This window comes from Bactrocera tryoni, chromosome 4 (assembly GCF_016617805.1).
Source record: "Bactrocera tryoni isolate S06 chromosome 4, CSIRO_BtryS06_freeze2, whole genome shotgun sequence".
NCBI classification, from domain to species: domain Eukaryota; kingdom Metazoa; phylum Arthropoda; class Insecta; order Diptera; family Tephritidae; genus Bactrocera; species Bactrocera tryoni.
Window position 1 is genome coordinate 14,127,656 of NC_052502.1, and position 17,322 is coordinate 14,144,977.

The 17,322-nt window shown below is 34.3% G+C and overlaps 6 protein-coding genes across 11 annotated transcripts; 4 read left to right on the forward strand and 2 right to left on the reverse strand.

Moving 5' to 3' along the window:
* The first annotated feature begins 177 nt into the window (after positions 1-177).
* On the forward strand, positions 178-1,351 carry LOC120774005 (acyl-CoA-binding protein). Its single transcript, XM_040103281.1, has 4 exons — positions 178-277; positions 367-409; positions 515-629; positions 968-1,351. The coding sequence occupies exons 2-4, from the start codon at positions 395-397 to the stop codon at positions 1,108-1,110; spliced, it is 273 nt and encodes a 90-aa protein (XP_039959215.1). The 5' UTR covers positions 178-277; positions 367-394; the 3' UTR covers positions 1,111-1,351.
* Positions 1,352-1,470: 119 nt separating this feature from the next.
* Positions 1,471-3,629, reverse strand: LOC120774003 (rabenosyn-5). Its single transcript, XM_040103278.1, has 4 exons — positions 2,988-3,629; positions 2,777-2,924; positions 2,079-2,716; positions 1,471-2,017 (listed from the first exon to the last, which is right to left on the reverse strand). Exons 1-4 carry the CDS (start codon positions 3,531-3,533, stop codon positions 1,772-1,774), a joined length of 1,578 nt encoding a protein of 525 aa, XP_039959212.1. The 5' UTR covers positions 3,534-3,629; the 3' UTR covers positions 1,471-1,771.
* A 343-nt stretch (positions 3,630-3,972) lies between these two features.
* Positions 3,973-11,629, forward strand: LOC120773576 (UPF0518 protein GJ17503). Of its 5 annotated transcripts, none has more exons than XM_040102560.1 (7): positions 3,973-4,400; positions 4,501-5,430; positions 5,494-5,890; positions 6,443-7,553; positions 7,619-8,140; positions 8,770-8,808; positions 10,557-11,629. In XM_040102560.1, exons 2-7 carry the CDS (start codon positions 4,679-4,681, stop codon positions 11,021-11,023), a joined length of 3,288 nt encoding a protein of 1,095 aa, XP_039958494.1. In that variant the 5' UTR covers positions 3,973-4,400; positions 4,501-4,678; the 3' UTR covers positions 11,024-11,629. The 5 variants fall into 5 exon arrangements, with proteins under 5 accessions (XP_039958494.1, XP_039958496.1, XP_039958495.1 ...); XM_040102562.1 differs by having other exon boundaries at positions 6,467-7,553; XM_040102561.1 differs by having other exon boundaries at positions 4,529-5,430.
* Positions 11,630-11,920: 291 nt separating this feature from the next.
* On the reverse strand, positions 11,921-14,210 carry LOC120773578 (tether containing UBX domain for GLUT4). The gene is made up of 6 exons (XM_040102565.1): positions 13,963-14,210; positions 13,487-13,905; positions 13,054-13,429; positions 12,638-12,992; positions 12,357-12,567; positions 11,921-12,272 (listed from the first exon to the last, which is right to left on the reverse strand). Exons 1-6 carry the CDS (start codon positions 14,041-14,043, stop codon positions 12,122-12,124), a joined length of 1,593 nt encoding a protein of 530 aa, XP_039958499.1. The 5' UTR covers positions 14,044-14,210; the 3' UTR covers positions 11,921-12,121.
* Positions 14,211-14,654: 444 nt separating this feature from the next.
* LOC120775382 (protein-L-isoaspartate(D-aspartate) O-methyltransferase) lies at positions 14,655-15,870 on the forward strand. The gene is made up of 4 exons (XM_040105542.1): positions 14,655-14,831; positions 14,894-15,030; positions 15,088-15,328; positions 15,392-15,870. The coding sequence occupies exons 1-4, from the start codon at positions 14,777-14,779 to the stop codon at positions 15,640-15,642; spliced, it is 684 nt and encodes a 227-aa protein (XP_039961476.1). The 5' UTR covers positions 14,655-14,776; the 3' UTR covers positions 15,643-15,870.
* A 272-nt stretch (positions 15,871-16,142) lies between these two features.
* On the forward strand, positions 16,143-17,139 carry LOC120775383. 2 transcript variants are annotated; one of them, XM_040105544.1, is made up of 4 exons: positions 16,143-16,261; positions 16,322-16,476; positions 16,534-16,746; positions 16,813-17,139. In XM_040105544.1, exons 2-4 carry the CDS (start codon positions 16,338-16,340, stop codon positions 16,905-16,907), a joined length of 447 nt encoding a protein of 148 aa, XP_039961478.1. In that variant the 5' UTR covers positions 16,143-16,261; positions 16,322-16,337; the 3' UTR covers positions 16,908-17,139. The 2 variants fall into 2 exon arrangements, with proteins under 2 accessions (XP_039961478.1, XP_039961477.1); XM_040105543.1 differs by having other exon boundaries at positions 16,144-16,476.
* Positions 17,140-17,322: the final 183 nt, after the last annotated feature.

The following is a 17,322-nucleotide window of genomic DNA, read 5'->3' on the forward strand; positions in this document are numbered from 1 at the left end:
ACCGATATTTCGATAAATTACTGATATTACCGAATACTATGTAAAATTTAGGATTGATTTTTTTTTTTTAATTTTAAGAAGTATATACTTAATATACAACCATTTATCGCTGATTTTCAATTGACGTCAATTTAATGACTTTACTTCCCTTCACTGTGAAAAATTGTAAATTATATTCAAGCTAATCTGGCTCCATTGTCCAGTTCACACACATGGGAAAAAACACACCGGCTAATTTCACTTATCAATTATACATCAGGCGTTAAGCTCACAGCAGGTACATTTTTTTATACGTATACTAATTTAAGACAAAATATATATACGGTAGTTTTTCTAACAATTGGAAATATTTATTTGCACTTATAGCTCTACAAAGAATTTAACAATCTACAAAATGGCCAGCCAAGAGGTAAATATGTATACATTTTTCATCTAGCTAACGGGTAGCAGGGTGCGGCCACCCATGGCCTGTTTTAACATAGCTTAAACTTTGACCTTGTCTCTTTCTTCGCAGGAATTTGATAAAGCCGCTGAAAATGTAAAGAATCTAAACTCTACACCATCCGATAATGATTTATTGGAACTTTACAGTTTATTTAAACAGGCTACTGTAGGAGATTGCAATACAGGTATATCATTAACTCAGTAACTAGTGCCATTCATGGAAGTTTACCATAATTGCTTCTTATCTTTTTATAATTTTAATGCGATTATGATTAAACTGATGAATTGATAATTTTTATATATGATTTTATTATTTTAATGCGATTATGATTAAAGTAGAGAATTGATAGCTTTTATTTATTTCACTCGTACTTGTAAAATTTGTTAAACTCAAAGCCATATAACGTGACTCAATGTTTTTACTAAAGTGTTATCTGTTATTAGTATACAAAATTTCCGCGCATATAAAACTATATTTGATTCTTACTACTAATACGATGTTTCTATTTATATTGACTTTCAGATAAGCCTGGTTTCTTGGACTTCAAGGGCAAAGCTAAGTGGGAAGCATGGAACACTCGCAAAGGCACATCCCAGGATGAAGCCAAAACTGCTTATGTGGAGAAGGTTAAGGCTTTAGTAGAAACTCATGGGCTAAAAGCCTAAGAATATTATATACTAATATACATCTGAAATTTAGAACCAAAAAATATGCAAAATATTGCATAGCAGTTTAATCATTTTAGCAATATTGTATTTGCTATAAATTGGTATTTAAATCTTGCAAATATTATAAACTCTAAGAAAAAAGCCGTCTATTTTCAAACGCACTTTAATGCACAATTTTTTATAGATTATTAACATGAAAATAGATTTATAAATCTTTGTATTCTTTAGTAAATTATAATAAAGGCAACGATGAAAAAACAATTTACGTATACATTTCTCTGAAAATATTTAAAGCAAGAAGTTGTTGGATGCGGAATGTAGGAATATATTTTCATTATATGAATAACAATCTCATAGTATTGATGAAAATGCCACTTTAATTGACACGCAATGCTCATGTAGGGTATATACTATAATATATTACACCTTAGGTGTAAAAATACCAATTAGGGTGAACATTCTTTGTCATATAATTAAGAAAACATTGAGAAATTTCTAATACGAGTACCATGACTCGTTTTCTTATTTGCTAAAATTTAAGCTATAGCCAATTATAAGTTTTTTTAAGCCAAGTTTGGATACTTTCTTTTGTCAAACAATGTTCACTTACAATTATCCCTATTATAATGTATACAATATTTGTTTTGTAAGTTCTCCTCTAAGTTGCTTGTTTGCTTCTTCCCGCGTCCTGATTCAGTTCTCTAGAAGCTCTTTGCCTTTCGTAGAATTCTCTTTGCAGTTCTCGTAAATTGAGTTCTAATGTCTCCACTACTTCGAAATTCATTTCTTGGCGCGCTTGTTTTATATAGCCCTTAATAATATTTATTTGCTCAATAAGTGGATCTTCACTTTGAGATATATTTACTGGTTGCGCCGACCAATTATCTAAAGATCGCAAGTCAGACTGCAAAAAAAAAAATACAATAACAGTTACATACCACGAAATAATATTTAAAAAAAATTACCCCGTAAGCGTAATCGTTCTCATTATTTACTCTGGTTTGACCGCCACTAGCATTATTGGCTAATGCTTGTCGTTCATATGCCTCCATTGCTTGACGGCGTTCGGTTTCAATACGTTGTTCTGCCTCCATTCTTTTACGGTCTTGAATTTTTCGTATATCTTCTTCCTCAGGTAGGGGTGGTATTGATAGAATTTTGTCTTTGATTAGTTGGCTGCATGATAAACGTATGGCTTTTTTTAGGGCCCCTTCTCGACTACCTTCTTGACAAGGTATAGCTAATATACGTTTACTCCGCAAATCGATAGCTTCAGCCACATGACCAATTTTTCCCCTTAACGCACTTGCGTCGGCAATGGTGAAAATAGACTCGCCATCGTAAAGACTACCAACTATCTTTAAATACATTTCTATATCGGGTAATACATCCTTGCGCAATTTTTGTATATCTGCATAAATTTGTGAAATAAGCGGACGGTATGTTCGACTCTCATGCATTTCTTGCCGAGTTTCTAAAAGCCACAAACAATGGTCACAGGAACGGATACCATGGTGCTGTGGATTTGATTTATTCGCATCGGAAGAACTTTGCATTTCCTTGATAGCTTCGCTTTGTGATGTAGCCAAACTGGCAAGTTGCACTAAGTTATGAATACAATATTTATTATGACATAAGAACAGGAGACAATTAAATTACTTACATGCAGTTTCGATTGGAAGGAACTTTGAACAATCATTGCACATAATGCTTCCACACAAACGGCAGTGATGTTGACGGCGAGCAATGTGAAAGTTTTTAGCGCAACTAGGACATAATTTCACTGAGCTACCATCCAACCATGTTACAATCTGCGAATTCATAATTAAAGACAAGTAAATAAACAATATATACGGTTTAAATTCAGATCTCACATTGCGTTCATGTTGTTTTCGCAGTACGGGATCCATTGGTAAATTGGTTAATAATTTATGCAGCCGAATAATCAATTTATTTGTTTCACTTGCATATCGCTCCAGTCGTGGGTTTCTTATCGATTGAAAATACTCCAAATGGTTATATTCGGCGCCAACTTCTTGTCGATCCATAAAATTGAAGACATTCATACGTGTTCGCGCATTACTCATTTTTAACCCATTATTATCCGCTCCCGAAGTGGCATTTGTCGTCACATTACCTGATGTTCCTCCACTACTAGCGGCTCCGCTAATAGTCGCATTTTTATCGAAGCTTCTGGAGAGGTCAAATGTTTCGTCGAAATTAAGGATTTTATTTTTAGCTTTTGATATTATGTCTTTAAAAACTGATTTGAGAGCATCCTGCTGTTCTGCATGAGACCTTTCGAAATGCACAGTTAAGAATTCAGCTGATTTGAGATCTTCTCTACATATTGGACAGAGAAAACCTTCCAAAATCTCACAAGATTCGTCATCATCTGGTTCCCCGAACGGATTGGACATTTTCCTATATCTCACAGTACTCGCCTCTAACTTATAAATATATTAAATGGCTAAAATTAAAAAACCAAACACATTTATTCAGAAGTAAATAACAATTAATTGTATGTGGGCGTTTAATTGCAAAATCACAAGTAAATCAGCTGTTTAGTACATTAAATCGAGAACTAATCGATAGGTTGTTTAAGTACGTATCGAATAAATTTGTTTACCATTTATATTTTTATGACCTGCTGGAACTTGTTGTTGTGAAACCAATGAGATAATCGTATTTAAATTAAAATTTATTTTTCTTAAACAACTTTCTTAATTCAAACACTTTTATCTAATAAAATTTTTGCTATAAAATTTGTGCATCACTAGCGAGAATCAATCATTTCTGACTATTGTGAACGTGTGATTTTAGTCACGGACTTTCTTTTTCCTCTATTCGGATGGTTGATTAAAAATTTGCTCGTATTAAATATGGTTTTAAAACGTACTTTAATTAAATTTTGAAACTATATTTTAACATTGTTCGTACAAAATCCTATATCTGTTCTCGAAAATGCACAAATATTTGAAATTGCTCAAGTGAAAATATAAACGAAAAATTGTTATGCTGCTATAGAAAACAACACACATAGTATAGTGCGAATAATAGAGGTGGAGTATTTTGATACAACAAGAGGGGCTTGTGGAGGAAGGGTGTACAAATTTAGTTCGCTGCTTCATGGAGCTACACTCAAATGTAACTACTATTTCAAAGTGCAAATATCTGTAGTGACACTGTAAATAGATATCAAAATAAGGTGTACTATCCATTTTCGTTACTGGCCACATCGACATCGAAGTAAATGATAATATTGGATGATAATAATATGCGTAAAGGTATGTATCTGTGTTTGTGTAATTGTTTATGCTACCTTGACAAGTGTATTTTTATATTGTTATCCTAAATTGTATGGTTTTAATATATTTTTATTTTTAGATTTAAATTATCTTTTTTAAATGTATAGTTCGCTAAATACACCAGTGCACATTTTTATTCGCATTTGTGACTAATGTTACATTGATAGCAAATTCTACCCAGAGGCTAAGTTGCTATCTTAAGCCAACCACAACTACTGCGTTCAATTATCTATAACTTTTAAATACATACATACTAAATGAGTTGGCTGCGTTCTAGCCCCCTGCGGCAGAGTTTAACACGCAACAGCGGAAACGGTATATCGTTTCTTTCTTCAACCAATGGCAATGGTACTGGTGTCTCCAGTACAGCAACAGCTCTCAGGCAAAGGCCAATCGACGCTGCGACAGATTGTGATCCGCGAGCATGCTATGATAGCTTTTGTAAACATTGGCAACAAGCCTACGAAATCATACAACGTTCAGAGCCACCACAACGACTGCCGTCTCACGACGATGTATTAGGTGTGGTATCACATTTGGACTTTATGGTGACATTGCTCCTGGTGGAACTACATCATTGCAATAAAGTTGCACTACCTACCACTGATGCTGCACCGCCACCTGCGCCATGTTTGGAATATATGCTTAGTGAAAATCTGCTAGATAAACTCTATGAATGGGGTCGTACAACGGGGCGTTATGCTGATGCCGTACGTCTAGAACAACTTAAATTGTATGAACTACTTGTTAGTCACTCGCGACATCAATTACTTTGTCATGAGCCTTTTTTAAGGCCACTTTTGAAAATACTAGCATCAAGCCAAGGTGAAATTTTCCAAGCAGATTTGGAAAAACGTTTAGTAATATTGCTCAACCAACTCTGCGTAGTATTAATGCAAAATGTGCATCTACTTGATCTATTCTTCTTTTCGGCGGAGCAGGAGCAACACAAGCAAACAACAAACAGTGACGAAATACAACGCTCAAGCAGAAACAGTTCTGGCACCAAGTAATTATTCACATATTGTAGTTTGTTTTTTTAAATATTTATTGCTATCATATTTGTTTACAGTTTCATCATATTCTCCCTTCTTATACCGTACGTGCATCGTGAAGGAAGCATCGGGCATCAGGCGCGAGATGCGCTATTACTCTGCATGTCGCTGTCGCAGAAAAATTCTAATGTCGGCACCTACATTGCGCAGTATTCATCCATGTGCCCGCTTTTGGTAACCGGCCTAGGCGGCTTGTATTCACGCCTACCGAACTCTATAGAATTAACATCGATAGATTGGCATCGCATAACCCCGGACGATGTGACGGAAATACCCGAACTGACATTATTTATGAATGCTTTGGAGTTCTGCAATGCTGTGGTGCAAGTGGCGCATGAAATGATAAAGAATCAGTTATTAGATTTTCTATATCAGGGTTTTATTGTCCCGGTACTGGGGCCGGCAATATTACAGGTAAGCATTTGCGTGCTCTTTTCACATTTGTCGAATTGTCTTCGATTTGTCTGTGGTGTTGGTTCATGAACAATTTTATTATTTTTAATTTATGCTAGGTAACCCTTTATGTGCAAAATATTATCTCTCTCTAAGTAAATATTTAAGAACTCGAATCACCTAAGGCTGTACATACATACAAACATAAGTATATGTAAGCATTTGTTATAAAAATTTGTAACACATTATTCGTTGAATGTGATTCACCGATTCGAAGATATCGTTAGCAATAAATTTTAATACCATTGATTTATAATGTCGACTCTGAGTTTTTTACTAAGAAAAACGGACAAAAACTATTTTTTATTACCTAATTTTTTGTTTAAGTTTTTTTTTTTTTATTTCAATGTAAAATGTTTTAATCATTACTACTTCATTGCTTATATTTTAATTTGTAATCATTTTTCTATTTTGCTAACTTCTCTGTGATCTTATGTATGTTTGTTATTCACCCATATAAGTTTAATCAACACCAAGCGAAAAATCGAAACAATTCATAAATAATTTTTACAGACATTGAAAGGCAAACATTTCCAGACAAACATTGAGTCACAAATATCGGCCATGTCCTATTTGGACCTTATACTCAGGTCCGTTACTGAGCCCAGTTTACTGCGCGCTTTTGTTAAATTCCTTCTGGACACTGAAAAATTCGATGGCGAACGCATTTTGGACACCTTAATCGACCGTTTGGGTGCCACGGACGCGAATTTGTGTATGGTAACAATGGCGTTGTTCGACACATTGATTGGCCTACATTGTGAGGATTTAATGCTGGAACTGCTATTGAAGTACATACTGCCCGGCAAGCATGTACCGATTTCGCATCGACACAAGATCAATAGAATCGATCCTTATGTAAATACCGTCGAATTCTTTCTAGACCTGACGCCGGACGTAATGAAACGCGCCCGCGAATTGACCAAGCACAAATCACTTGGCGACACCGTGACCACACAACCATCACACGCGACGCTGCCGTCGCCAACGTCTACAATGAGTAAAACGATCGGTGCAAATTGGAACTACTATGGCTTACATACGGGCACCAGTCTCTATGCCAACTTCCATGCGTATCTGTTCGAGGCGCATTGTCGCATCACGCAATGCAAGAATGCCTGTGCCAAATGGGCAAATGTATACAAATATCAAAAGTGGCCGCCAAAGAATATACGCGCTCAACAAGCACAAACATTGGAGCTGGTGAAACAGTTCTTCAATGAATTCAGTGTGGGCGCATTGGCGGACGCGTCGCATGTATATGATAGTACGCACACTGTGTTGGGCACAAGAAGTGCTGTGGAGAAAACAGCGCAACCGGACAGCCTGCAGTCCATTGGTGAGTCCAGTGGCTATGAATCGTTCAGATGGCGTCCCGTGGAAGATGAAAGCGGCGAAAGTAATGACTCTGCTGCCAATTCTACTATGCAAATGGTAAGCACGAGCACTGGCGAAGTTGAGTTGGACCATAGTGGCAGTAGTAGCGGCAATGGCAATAGTTTGAGCACGCTACAAAAACAATATAGAAAGGAAATTTGGCGCGTCTCAAGTAATCATAGTGAATTAGTGCTCACCGACTTGGATTTTTCGGAGGATCTTTTCGCGCAAGGGACAGTAAGCTTAGGTATTTACATTAAATCTTATATAAATTATACAAATATAAAAAATATTAAAATGTTTCTCGTTCAGGTCCCTTCTTGAATGCGATATGGGGTAAACTGCAAACGTTCACCAGCAATACCTTATATGTAAATTTGCATCTCACTGGTCTGATTACCCGCCTCTCCTGCTATCCGCTACCGCTGTTGCACTCCATACTATTGCGTCCAGATATAGTTATCACTTCGGATACACCATCGTTCCACCAAATGTTACGCATACTTAAGCAACAAATCGATGCGGAACTGCCCATGTGTGAGGATTCACTTGAAATCGTCGACGTGGCGCGCTCTTATCTCATTGATCGCGAATTTCGTTTGATAAACGCTCGCAAGGCGAGTGACAATTCACCAGTGCACATTGCCAAAAATACGCTGCCACCGCAGCATCAGCAACAACGACTAGGTCAACAAACGACATTCGCAAACATATCGTCAGCGTCGCCAGTACAAGTGACGCCCTCCTCGTCGTATGATCCCTTCCGTCGTAACGATAATAAGCGCAAAAGCATCAGCAAGTCCATTACGAATATGTTTAGTCGCAAAGCTAGCGGTAAGTTGTAAACGCCCCCACATAAACCGTTATACTATTTGCCACACATAGACAACACACATCACAAGTTGTCCGCGTCTCAATTGAACTAATTAGCAGCGCAATACCTTTCTGTTAATGGGAATTTAAATATTTTTTATTTTATTTTTACATATTACCGCTATTAATTTTTACCGTTTTTTTTTTTGTTTTTGTTTTGTTTTTTGGTTATGGCTCACAATCATAATTTTTATTTTCATATTGATTCCAATGTATGGTATTATTTGCAGTTTTTTACATACAAATAATTTACAAATACTGAATGTCTCACCATATGGCTTGGTGTTTTGTTTTTGTTACGTTATAATATTAGTTCATAAATTTTTCATATATTCCAAATGCATTTTTAAACACATTGCACACTTTGAATATTAAGTTTGGGTCTTGACAAAATTCTCAGTAAATTATTTTTTTTTTAACAATAATTTAATAATTGTATATTTATTTGGCTGTGAATCTTGTCAAGGCCACTATGTGACACATGTATGTATGTATGTATAAGTGATGTTTTGACTCTTTTGAAAATGCAAAAGACCAATGGTAAAATAGATACTTATTTTTATTATTTCTTGTATTTTCTGAATTCCTAGCTTCATCTGGCTTATCACAAATTTACGCATTCTTCACCGGTAAATATTTCACAGTGACAAAATACGTGATTTATCTATATGCATACTATGTAAACGTTCGCAATTTTGATATTTTATACTTTTCACCTTCTTATGCGTTTGTAGTTACTACAATAGCTTCATATGTACTTATGTTTGTTGATATCTTTATTTAGCACAAGTTTGAATTGCTGTATATATTGTTGTTGCTATATATTGTGCTTTTTTTTGTGATTTTTGTATTGATAAATTATTGAAATTTAAACCACAAAACACTTCATTTTAATACAGTGCCGATCAAATTGTAGGAAATGTTTGCTTCAACATTTGAAGTCAACTTACAATTCTATCGAGTTTCGTTAGAATATTTCATTGAAGAAAAAATATTTTTTAAGTTTATTGATTTATATTTCATTGTATAATTGGGTCTAGTAATTGCTTTTAATTTTGTCGAAACATTTTACTAATGACTTGTGCTTTTTAAATCCCTACTGAGTTGGTAGTTCGATTCTTTCCTTCTTTATTGTATTAAAAATATTTTTAAAGATCATAATAAAGTAGATGGTAGAGAAGTTTATTGAAAGTAAGTAAAATATTTATTAATTATTACTTATTAAGCCAGAAGCTCTAACATATAGACTTAACAAGGGTGCATATTTGGTAATTTACAATAACAAATTAAATACCTTCAAAACTGCTTTTAATGTAATTTTCATTAAATTTTTAAAAATAGAAAAGACTTTGCTTGAACTATTTAGCTATTAATATATGCATGTATGTATATAAACCAAATATTTAATAATGCATGTCTTCCTAAACGAATACCCTATATTTTAGCTGTGAATAAACAAACAACACTGCAAAAAATTTATATGGGGATTATGTACAGAAGCAAAATTAATTATTTGAACGCTTTCAATAACAAAAAACAAAGAAAGTTAACTTTGACTGCATTAAAGCTATAACACCTTTCACGTGTACATTTCTTATTGCAGAAAAGGGTATATAAAGATCTTCATCTTAATTTTTGATCGGTTAGTTTGTATGGCAGCTATATTCTATAGTGGTCCGATCAGAACATTTTTTCGGAAATTGTACCGTTATCTTAGACAATAATCCATGTTAAATTTTATCGAGGTATCTTGTCAAATACAGAAGTTTTCCTTACAAGACTGGATATTGACCAATCAGTCTGCGTGGCAATTATATTTTATAGTGGTCCGATCTGAGCAATTTCTTCAGAGCTTATACCGTTTCCTTGGACATTAGTTCATGCCAAATTTCGTGAAGACAACTCGTCAAGGAAAAAAGTTTTCCAAACAAGGACGTGTAATGTTTGTATGGTAGCTACATATATGCTATAGATCCAATATCGGCGGTTTCAACAAATGCGCAACTTTTTGGGTGTAAAGGATATGTGCAAAACTTCATATAGATATCTTGAAAAACGAGAAACTAGTTTACGTATATACAAACAGACAGACGAACGGCTAAATCAACTCAGCTCATCATGGTGTTCATTTGTAAATACTTTTTATAGGAGCTCAGACTTCATGGCAAATTTAATATATAAATATTATTGTTGTTATTTTGATCATAACTATGATAGCGCTCTGTTGCATAACCCTTAAACTACATATTGCACTTGTAAACTATTCACTTTCGTAAAATTTGCAATTCGCCCACTTTTTGCACAAATCTGTGTTTTACAATACTCTATATACTACATACGAATCTTATAATTTTAACGCCTGCCGATTTTGTTTTAGGTGGTTCAACGGGATCTCCTTTCGCCAATAGCGGCAATAGCTCAACAACACAACAGCAAAGCGGCACAAGCACGCGTGAAACAAGTTTAACAACCATATCCTCAACGGCGTCTTCTGCTGAACAATCAGCCGAAGGCGCTGGAACGCACAGTAGCCAAATGACAAGCAGCACAACACCGTCCGGTTCATTTTCTACGAACATCACGCACAATACGCATACAACATACACACCACACGGTGCGGGCACGTTACTCGTATCGAATAGTAGTGTGACCACGCTTGGTGGCTCCGGTTCGGAACCCGTCTCCTTGGACTCGCTCTCATCCATGGGCGCTATAGCCAATACAAGCGGCACGGAGCGCACACGTGATCTGGCTTTATGTGCTGTACTACTTGACGAATGGCTGAAGGAGTTGGCCGCGATTGCGCAAGAGCAGAGTGTGGTTTTAATTAATGAAAATATTTGATGGTTGTGTAAACGGCGTCGCAGTCGTAAGGTATGTTGCTGACTGGAAGTGATATTGCGCGCTAAATTGAAACGCATATACATTTTTTATGTATGCAATACATATATGCATACGATTGTACAGATTCGTATAATAAAAGCTTTATCCTTAAGGAAAATTTCGTAAATGGTTGAAAAGAAATATGCCAATTAACGAACGATTATATATATATATACACACCAAATCGGTCGAAAAGCAATTTCCAGTTACATTGTACCTATATTATTTAATTTTATTGTATATCCCCATTTTATATAAAACAAAAAAAAAATAATAATAAATATTAACTGTAAGTTTTAGCTACACAAAAATTTGTACACAAAGTTAATGATGCTTTCATAAATAATTTCTGAGATTCACCGCTTGCAACATATGTAAAGTATTTTATTATCTTGTTCAATTATTTTAATATTTGTTATAATTTAAAGTTTATATAAATGCGATCTATTTTGCTTAGCATACTATATATTGATAACGAGAAGATCAAAGAGTTGTATTCGTGTTTATGATTTGTATTTTGATATATAATAATAAATTAAGATTAGGCGCAAAATATTAAGACAAAATCGAACAAAGCAGAAAGTGCCTCATGACTCCGTGTGTACTTTTTTCTAAGCGAACAAGATGTAATATAGAAAAAATATATATAAACTATGCTGAGGGCGAGGTATTGTCAAATATAAAGAAAATGTGGTATTTTTTGAAAACATTGCTTATACAAAAACAAAAAAAGAAAATATATATATAATAAATAACATTTACATGTAATATAAATATATTTATGTGTAGTGGTAAAATGCACTTTGCTGTAAACTTTCAATTAAAAAAGTATCCATACAATCCCATAAATAAGCCAGATTTAGTTGATACAGTATAACATGATTTTACATATTGTATATTATTATTGTGTGAAAATTAGTTATTCTTGATTATTTTGAAAATGCATGTAAAATGTATATATAAAAAAAGATTACATCGATTTACTAATAAAATTCAAAATAAGCAAGTAGTATTATCCCTGGTCCGATAAAAGAAATCGTTTCTTATTTTTTATGTTGATCAAATTATATTGTTGATATTATCATTGCGTTGTTTTTTTGGTATGGCGCCCAATGATGTGTCTGGGTTTCGACGTTCACTCTGCGCCTGCAGTGATGCGTCATTTACAGCATCGTTTGAGTTAGGTTTTGAGCCTCGTGCAACCGTTGACCTAAAAAAAAGACATATTAGATTTAACTGCAGAAAGTCTATACCACAAGCAATACAGTGCAATCGAAAGCCCATACATGCTTACCGCAGTTTATTTGCTGCATAAAAAGCGCCCTCTACAGTGGTTAATTTTTCCTTCAACTCCAACCTTAAATATTTTGGCTCCACCGTTGCATCAGCTGCAGTTGCATTTTCTTCTTTATCTTGGAAGACAAAGTGCACAACAGCTGTAGGTACGAAATCCAATTCCAAGAGCGTTTTATCCATGGGTAAAATATATTTCGGCGGTATAGTAACTGTAAAAATAATGTAATAATTAACATTTGTTCCTCAACGTAAAGGTTAAAATGTATAACGTTCACTCACACAAATGAAAATCTGCTTGATCGTCATGTAGAAATTTTCGCACAAAGTCCATGACATCGGAAACTTTATCAATGGGCTTGAAGATACCCTGTAGGACAAGTCGATCTGGGAACTGAATTCTTATCACACAATTCTTGTACTGCGCAATTTTATTTAGCATTGTCTTCTGTCCTTCTAATTGACGCAAACGTTCCGTAAGTAACGGTGCATCTTCATCACCTCGAGATGCTTTTTTTAAGTCTCTTAATACTAATTTAAGATCTTCAACTGTTAAATCGAAAAATGAATCAGGCAATTCTTCAGCCTGAGTTTGGGTCTCGTCGAGCGAATATAGTACGGCGTTTCGTTCGCCGATCTAAATTAAAAAAAATCATAGTTAACATTGATGTTATAAACATATGATGTGAAGAACTTACAATGTTTACTTCCGGTTCAATATCCATTTCGCCTGCATCGTCCTCATTCAAATTGTTGAGGTCCTTTGCGGAATCCTGCTCATGCCTTGAACTTTGTATGGAATAACCCACACCTGAACCCCAGTCATATTTGGGCTTTTCCGGCTCACTCTCCTTGGTCGCCGCTGTACTAGTCGTATTTACCAGTGCAGCGTCGTTTTCAGTGTTTGCATTAGATGTTGATTTCTTCAGAGATTGAACCAAATCTTTTGTAATTTTGAAACCACCACTCCCGCTATCACTATTTTTTATGGAATTTTTTTGTGTTAGTATTCCCTTTTCTTCATCTTCCTTTGGCTTCTCTTTAACCGTTGGTGGTACGTAGACGTTAGCTTGACTTTAAAGTGGAAAATGTCAATAAATCAATTATATATATATTCTGTTACACACATACGACTTCAAATCTTCAGCAGTTTTATTTATAACACGCACCATGGCACGTCCTTCAATGATACCTAGTGATTTCAGTGTAGTTTCGGTCATACGTTCCTTTCCAATAATTTCTTGACGCATATAAATCGCGACCGGGCTAGAGTAAGTTTTCAATACCTCCGAGTCAAGCTCTTCTATAACCTGCCAAAGGCTATTGCTTGGTTTAAACTCTCCCTGAACTCGAGAACCATCTTCTAGTTGAATGCAGATGTTCACCACAGACTCGGTTCTTCTGCGTTCAGTTTGTGACATTTCCAATAAGCAATTGTTGGGTAATCCACTAAATCGGAACATTTGCGTAAGACCAACCTCTTTATTATGATGCTTTAAACAATATTCATGGCTGTCTAAGCCATGCTTCAGGCAAACCTCTTCCAAAATCTAAAATAATTTTTAAATGAGCAATGATCCAAAGGAATGTGATTACAAACAATATACCTGTAGAATGGTTGTATTAGGTGTGACTTTTACATTTTGTCTCCGAAAATTTGGTGTCAATACGGTCACCTTTCCTTCCATATTATTCACTTGAAATGTTTTTATTTAATTTTACAAACCACGTCAAATTTCGCCTGCCGGCTTAATATAAATTGCAATCAGACAAAGCGTAGAATAATAAAAATTGAAATGTCAGAAAAGTGCATATATTTGCGATTGTAACATTCGAATTGTAATGTTGTTATTGTTTCATTAAGAAACAGCAAAGGAAACATATAAAAATAAATGAAAATATCATGATTCACAGCTGATTTCAGTGTTGAACAATAATTTTAAAAAATAAAAATAAACATGAAATTTAACATTTAGAATAATATTGATATTGATAATATTGATTTTAAAGCGAAAACAATTTAAAAACATTAAAAAATGTTAAGCCAACTATATACATAATGGATACAAAATTCTATCTATATAATGTCTGCTTTACAAACTTAAATTATAGTTATATTAAACTTAAATTATGGTATTATTATTAGAATAATACGATTAAGGTATCATTTAACGTAAATAATTAACTATGTGACCTTTAGATTAAATAAGGGCCTTATTTTTTATATAAATAAATTGTTAAAATGAGCATCACTGAATTTTACAATCGATATACATAGGCCCTTAATCTAGGTCAATATCATCTTTGTTTTTTTCCGTAAACAAGCAAATAAATTTCTCAACTTTTCTCTTCAAAAATTAAAATTTAAAATTTAAAGTGCTAAAAAAACTTATAGAAAAACATCGCGCTGCAATTCGCAGAATGGCTTGGCGCTCAGTTGGTGCAGACAATGCAGATCTCATTCGCAAAATGAGGGGTAGTGTAAACACGAATATTTGGAAAAGAGGATATACATTTGTATCAATCTACTTGTTGCAGATTTTGGAATAATTGCATCTGAAACTGTAGCACAGGCAATGATGAAGACAGATAGAAAGTATTATTCCCCTCGAAACCCGTATATGGATGCTCCGCAGTCGATAGGATATGGTGTCACTATTTCAGCTCCTCATATGGTAAACTAAAAATTTTATTTGTGAAAGATTTCCAGTGTTTATTGTTTTATTTACCAGCATGCTTTCGCGTTGGAATATCTGCGCGATCATCTACATCCTGGTGCTCGTGTCTTAGATGTTGGCAGTGGTTCGGGTTACTTAACAGCTTGCTTTCTGCGATATATTCAAGAAAAAGGAGATGACCCCAATACGAAAGTTGTAGGCATAGAACATCAGCCTGAACTCGTACAACAAAGTGTAAAAAACCTAAATACAGATGATCCAAAAATGCTAGAATCGGGAAGGTTGATTATTGTTGGTGAGAGTAATAGAAGAGTAAATAAATTTGTTCTTTAAACATATATTTTACAAATGCACTCAGAGGGCGATGGACGTAAAGGTGTCCCACAATATGCTCCCTATGATGCCATTCATGTCGGTGCAGCTGCAGCTATAACGCCAAACGCACTCTTAGAGCAATTGGCACATGGAGGACGGTTAATTGTTCCTGTTGGTCCAGAAGGTGGAGAACAGTATATGACTCAGTATGATAAGGACACCGACGGAAAAGTAAAAGAAACACGTCTTATGGGTGTTATGTATGTGCCGCTTACAGACCTAAACCGATCTTGACAAGTGTTAGCTTTAAAAATATGCATCGGTTTGCTAATTATGGGAATAATCATCTTTAAAATATGGACAAAGCTACCAATTGAGGGCAGAGCTTAAATATAGCATATCGCTATCAGCAAGTATTTTGTTCAATACAATATGAAAAGGCTTAGTTATTGCATGTATCAACAATGTGAAAACATCTTTACTTAAATAATATATTAATTGTTAATTCTGCTTGGAATATAATTGCTATTGTTTTTTGAAAATTTTCTAGGTCACGACACAAATATATTCGAGATTAAATTGGTGGAATCGTTTTTGGTCATGGCAGAAGTAGATTTGAAACAGTGTAGTGACAACAGGACCTATTAAACCATTTCATTACCCATTAAAATTTATTTCTACCTTGCTTAATAATAATATCAAATTTATTGATACAATCGAAGTTTTAGTAATTTGTTGCTAGTAGAGACCTGCGGTAAGATTGTTTATGCAACCCTGAATTTCTCATTTGTTTATATTAATTTTAGTTGTCCAGGTATATGAATTTCAATGTTTTCGATTCTTCAAGTCTATTTGCTGAAACCGGTGATTGAGTTATTGCATCGAAGCATATGTAGGATAAAAGGGACACCGGGTCAAAAACAAAATTAACTTATTAATTAAACAAAAATAATATACTTCTTTCAAGTAGTAGATTTAATACGGTCAGTATGAAACTACCACAAAAGGAAGTTGAATGCAAAATTCAAACGTTACCACCCAGTCCTGAAGGAGCTGGTGGATCCGAAAGCCCTGAAGAAAATTCGGATATATTAATAAAAACGATTTTGGATGCTTTCTGGAAACTATGTATGATACATTTTATGTTCTTCCCTCATTGGCATTTGTGTAATATTATATTTATAGGGGTCCAACTAAAGCTTCTAGCATCATTTGTAATGGTTGACCTTGGCGGTTATCAATTGCTCGACAGGCTTGTGCAATGGAGTGTTAGAAATCCTCATAAAGCCATTTGTATATTTGCAGCTTTTTTGGCCTTTTTACTGCCATTTTTGTTAATGTTGGGTATTGGACTTTCGACTCTATTGATGACACTCACCGGATTTTTGGTTCTAGAAGGTATATACGCCCTCACCTGTATCTTCTGACATTTAAAGTAAATTTTATGATCTTTTTAATTTCAAGGTGTAATATTGACCATAATTGCAATGCTACTGATCGGTTGTTTGGGTTCCTTAATTTTAGTGGTGCTATTTTTAAAGCAACTAAATCGAACATAAAATATGGTTTTAAGATTTTTTTATGAAATTTTTGAAAGAACTAATGGAGACAAAGTTAAGTTAGAAACAATGATTAAATTATCGGAGTGCACTTGAAAATTGTTGTATTTATTGAAGATATTATATAAAGAAAAAATTGATCAACTAATGGAATAAATATACCAGTAAAAAAGACTACTGAAATAAAAGGAAAGACATAGTAACCCTATATACATGTATATATGTACAAAAATTGTTTATTATTGTAACAGATTAAAACAATAAGAACAGAACGTAAGAACAAAAATTCAAATTTTAGTTTTAACATTAGAAGGAATTAAAAATATTTCTTATACGAAAACTTTTACAAATCGATTAATTCTTTAGTTATCGATATTGTTAAGAATTCATAATCAAATTTTGTAAATGCAGCTCT

Bases quoted from the DNA above. Each gene is read 5' to 3' on its own strand.
- LOC120774005 (XM_040103281.1), top strand. The intron at 630-967 runs GTATATCATTAA...ATTGACTTTCAG, and splicing joins TGTAGGAGATTGCAATACAG to ATAAGCCTGGTTTCTTGGAC.
- LOC120774003 (XM_040103278.1), bottom strand. From the start codon at position 3,533: ATGTCCAATCCGTTCGGGGAACCAGATGATGACGAATCTTGTGAGATT. The intron at 2,925-2,987 runs GTGAGATCTGAA...ATGAATTCGCAG, and splicing joins GAAAACAACATGAACGCAAT to ATTGTAACATGGTTGGATGG. The intron at 2,717-2,776 runs GTAAGTAATTTA...TTCATAACTTAG, and splicing joins CCTTCCAATCGAAACTGCAT to TGCAACTTGCCAGTTTGGCT.
- LOC120773576 (XM_040102560.1), top strand. From the start codon at position 4,679: ATGAGTTGGCTGCGTTCTAGCCCCCTGCGGCAGAGTTTAACACGCAAC. The intron at 5,431-5,493 runs GTAATTATTCAC...ATTTGTTTACAG, and splicing joins AGAAACAGTTCTGGCACCAA to TTTCATCATATTCTCCCTTC. The intron at 5,891-6,442 runs GTAAGCATTTGC...TAATTTTTACAG, and splicing joins TGGGGCCGGCAATATTACAG to ACATTGAAAGGCAAACATTT.
- LOC120773578 (XM_040102565.1), bottom strand. From the start codon at position 14,043: ATGGAAGGAAAGGTGACCGTATTGACACCAAATTTTCGGAGACAAAAT. The intron at 12,568-12,637 runs GTGAGTGAACGT...TTATTTTTACAG, and splicing joins TCAAGCAGATTTTCATTTGT to TTACTATACCGCCGAAATAT. The intron at 12,273-12,356 runs GTAAGCATGTAT...TCTTTTTTTTAG, and splicing joins TATGCAGCAAATAAACTGCG to GTCAACGGTTGCACGAGGCT.
- LOC120775382 (XM_040105542.1), top strand. From the start codon at position 14,777: ATGGCTTGGCGCTCAGTTGGTGCAGACAATGCAGATCTCATTCGCAAA. The intron at 15,031-15,087 runs GTAAACTAAAAA...TTTATTTACCAG, and splicing joins CTATTTCAGCTCCTCATATG to CATGCTTTCGCGTTGGAATA. The intron at 15,329-15,391 runs GTGAGAGTAATA...AAATGCACTCAG, and splicing joins GGGAAGGTTGATTATTGTTG to AGGGCGATGGACGTAAAGGT.
- LOC120775383 (XM_040105544.1), top strand. From the start codon at position 16,338: ATGAAACTACCACAAAAGGAAGTTGAATGCAAAATTCAAACGTTACCA. The intron at 16,477-16,533 runs GTATGATACATT...TTATATTTATAG, and splicing joins GGATGCTTTCTGGAAACTAT to GGGTCCAACTAAAGCTTCTA. The intron at 16,747-16,812 runs GTATATACGCCC...TTTAATTTCAAG, and splicing joins CGGATTTTTGGTTCTAGAAG to GTGTAATATTGACCATAATT.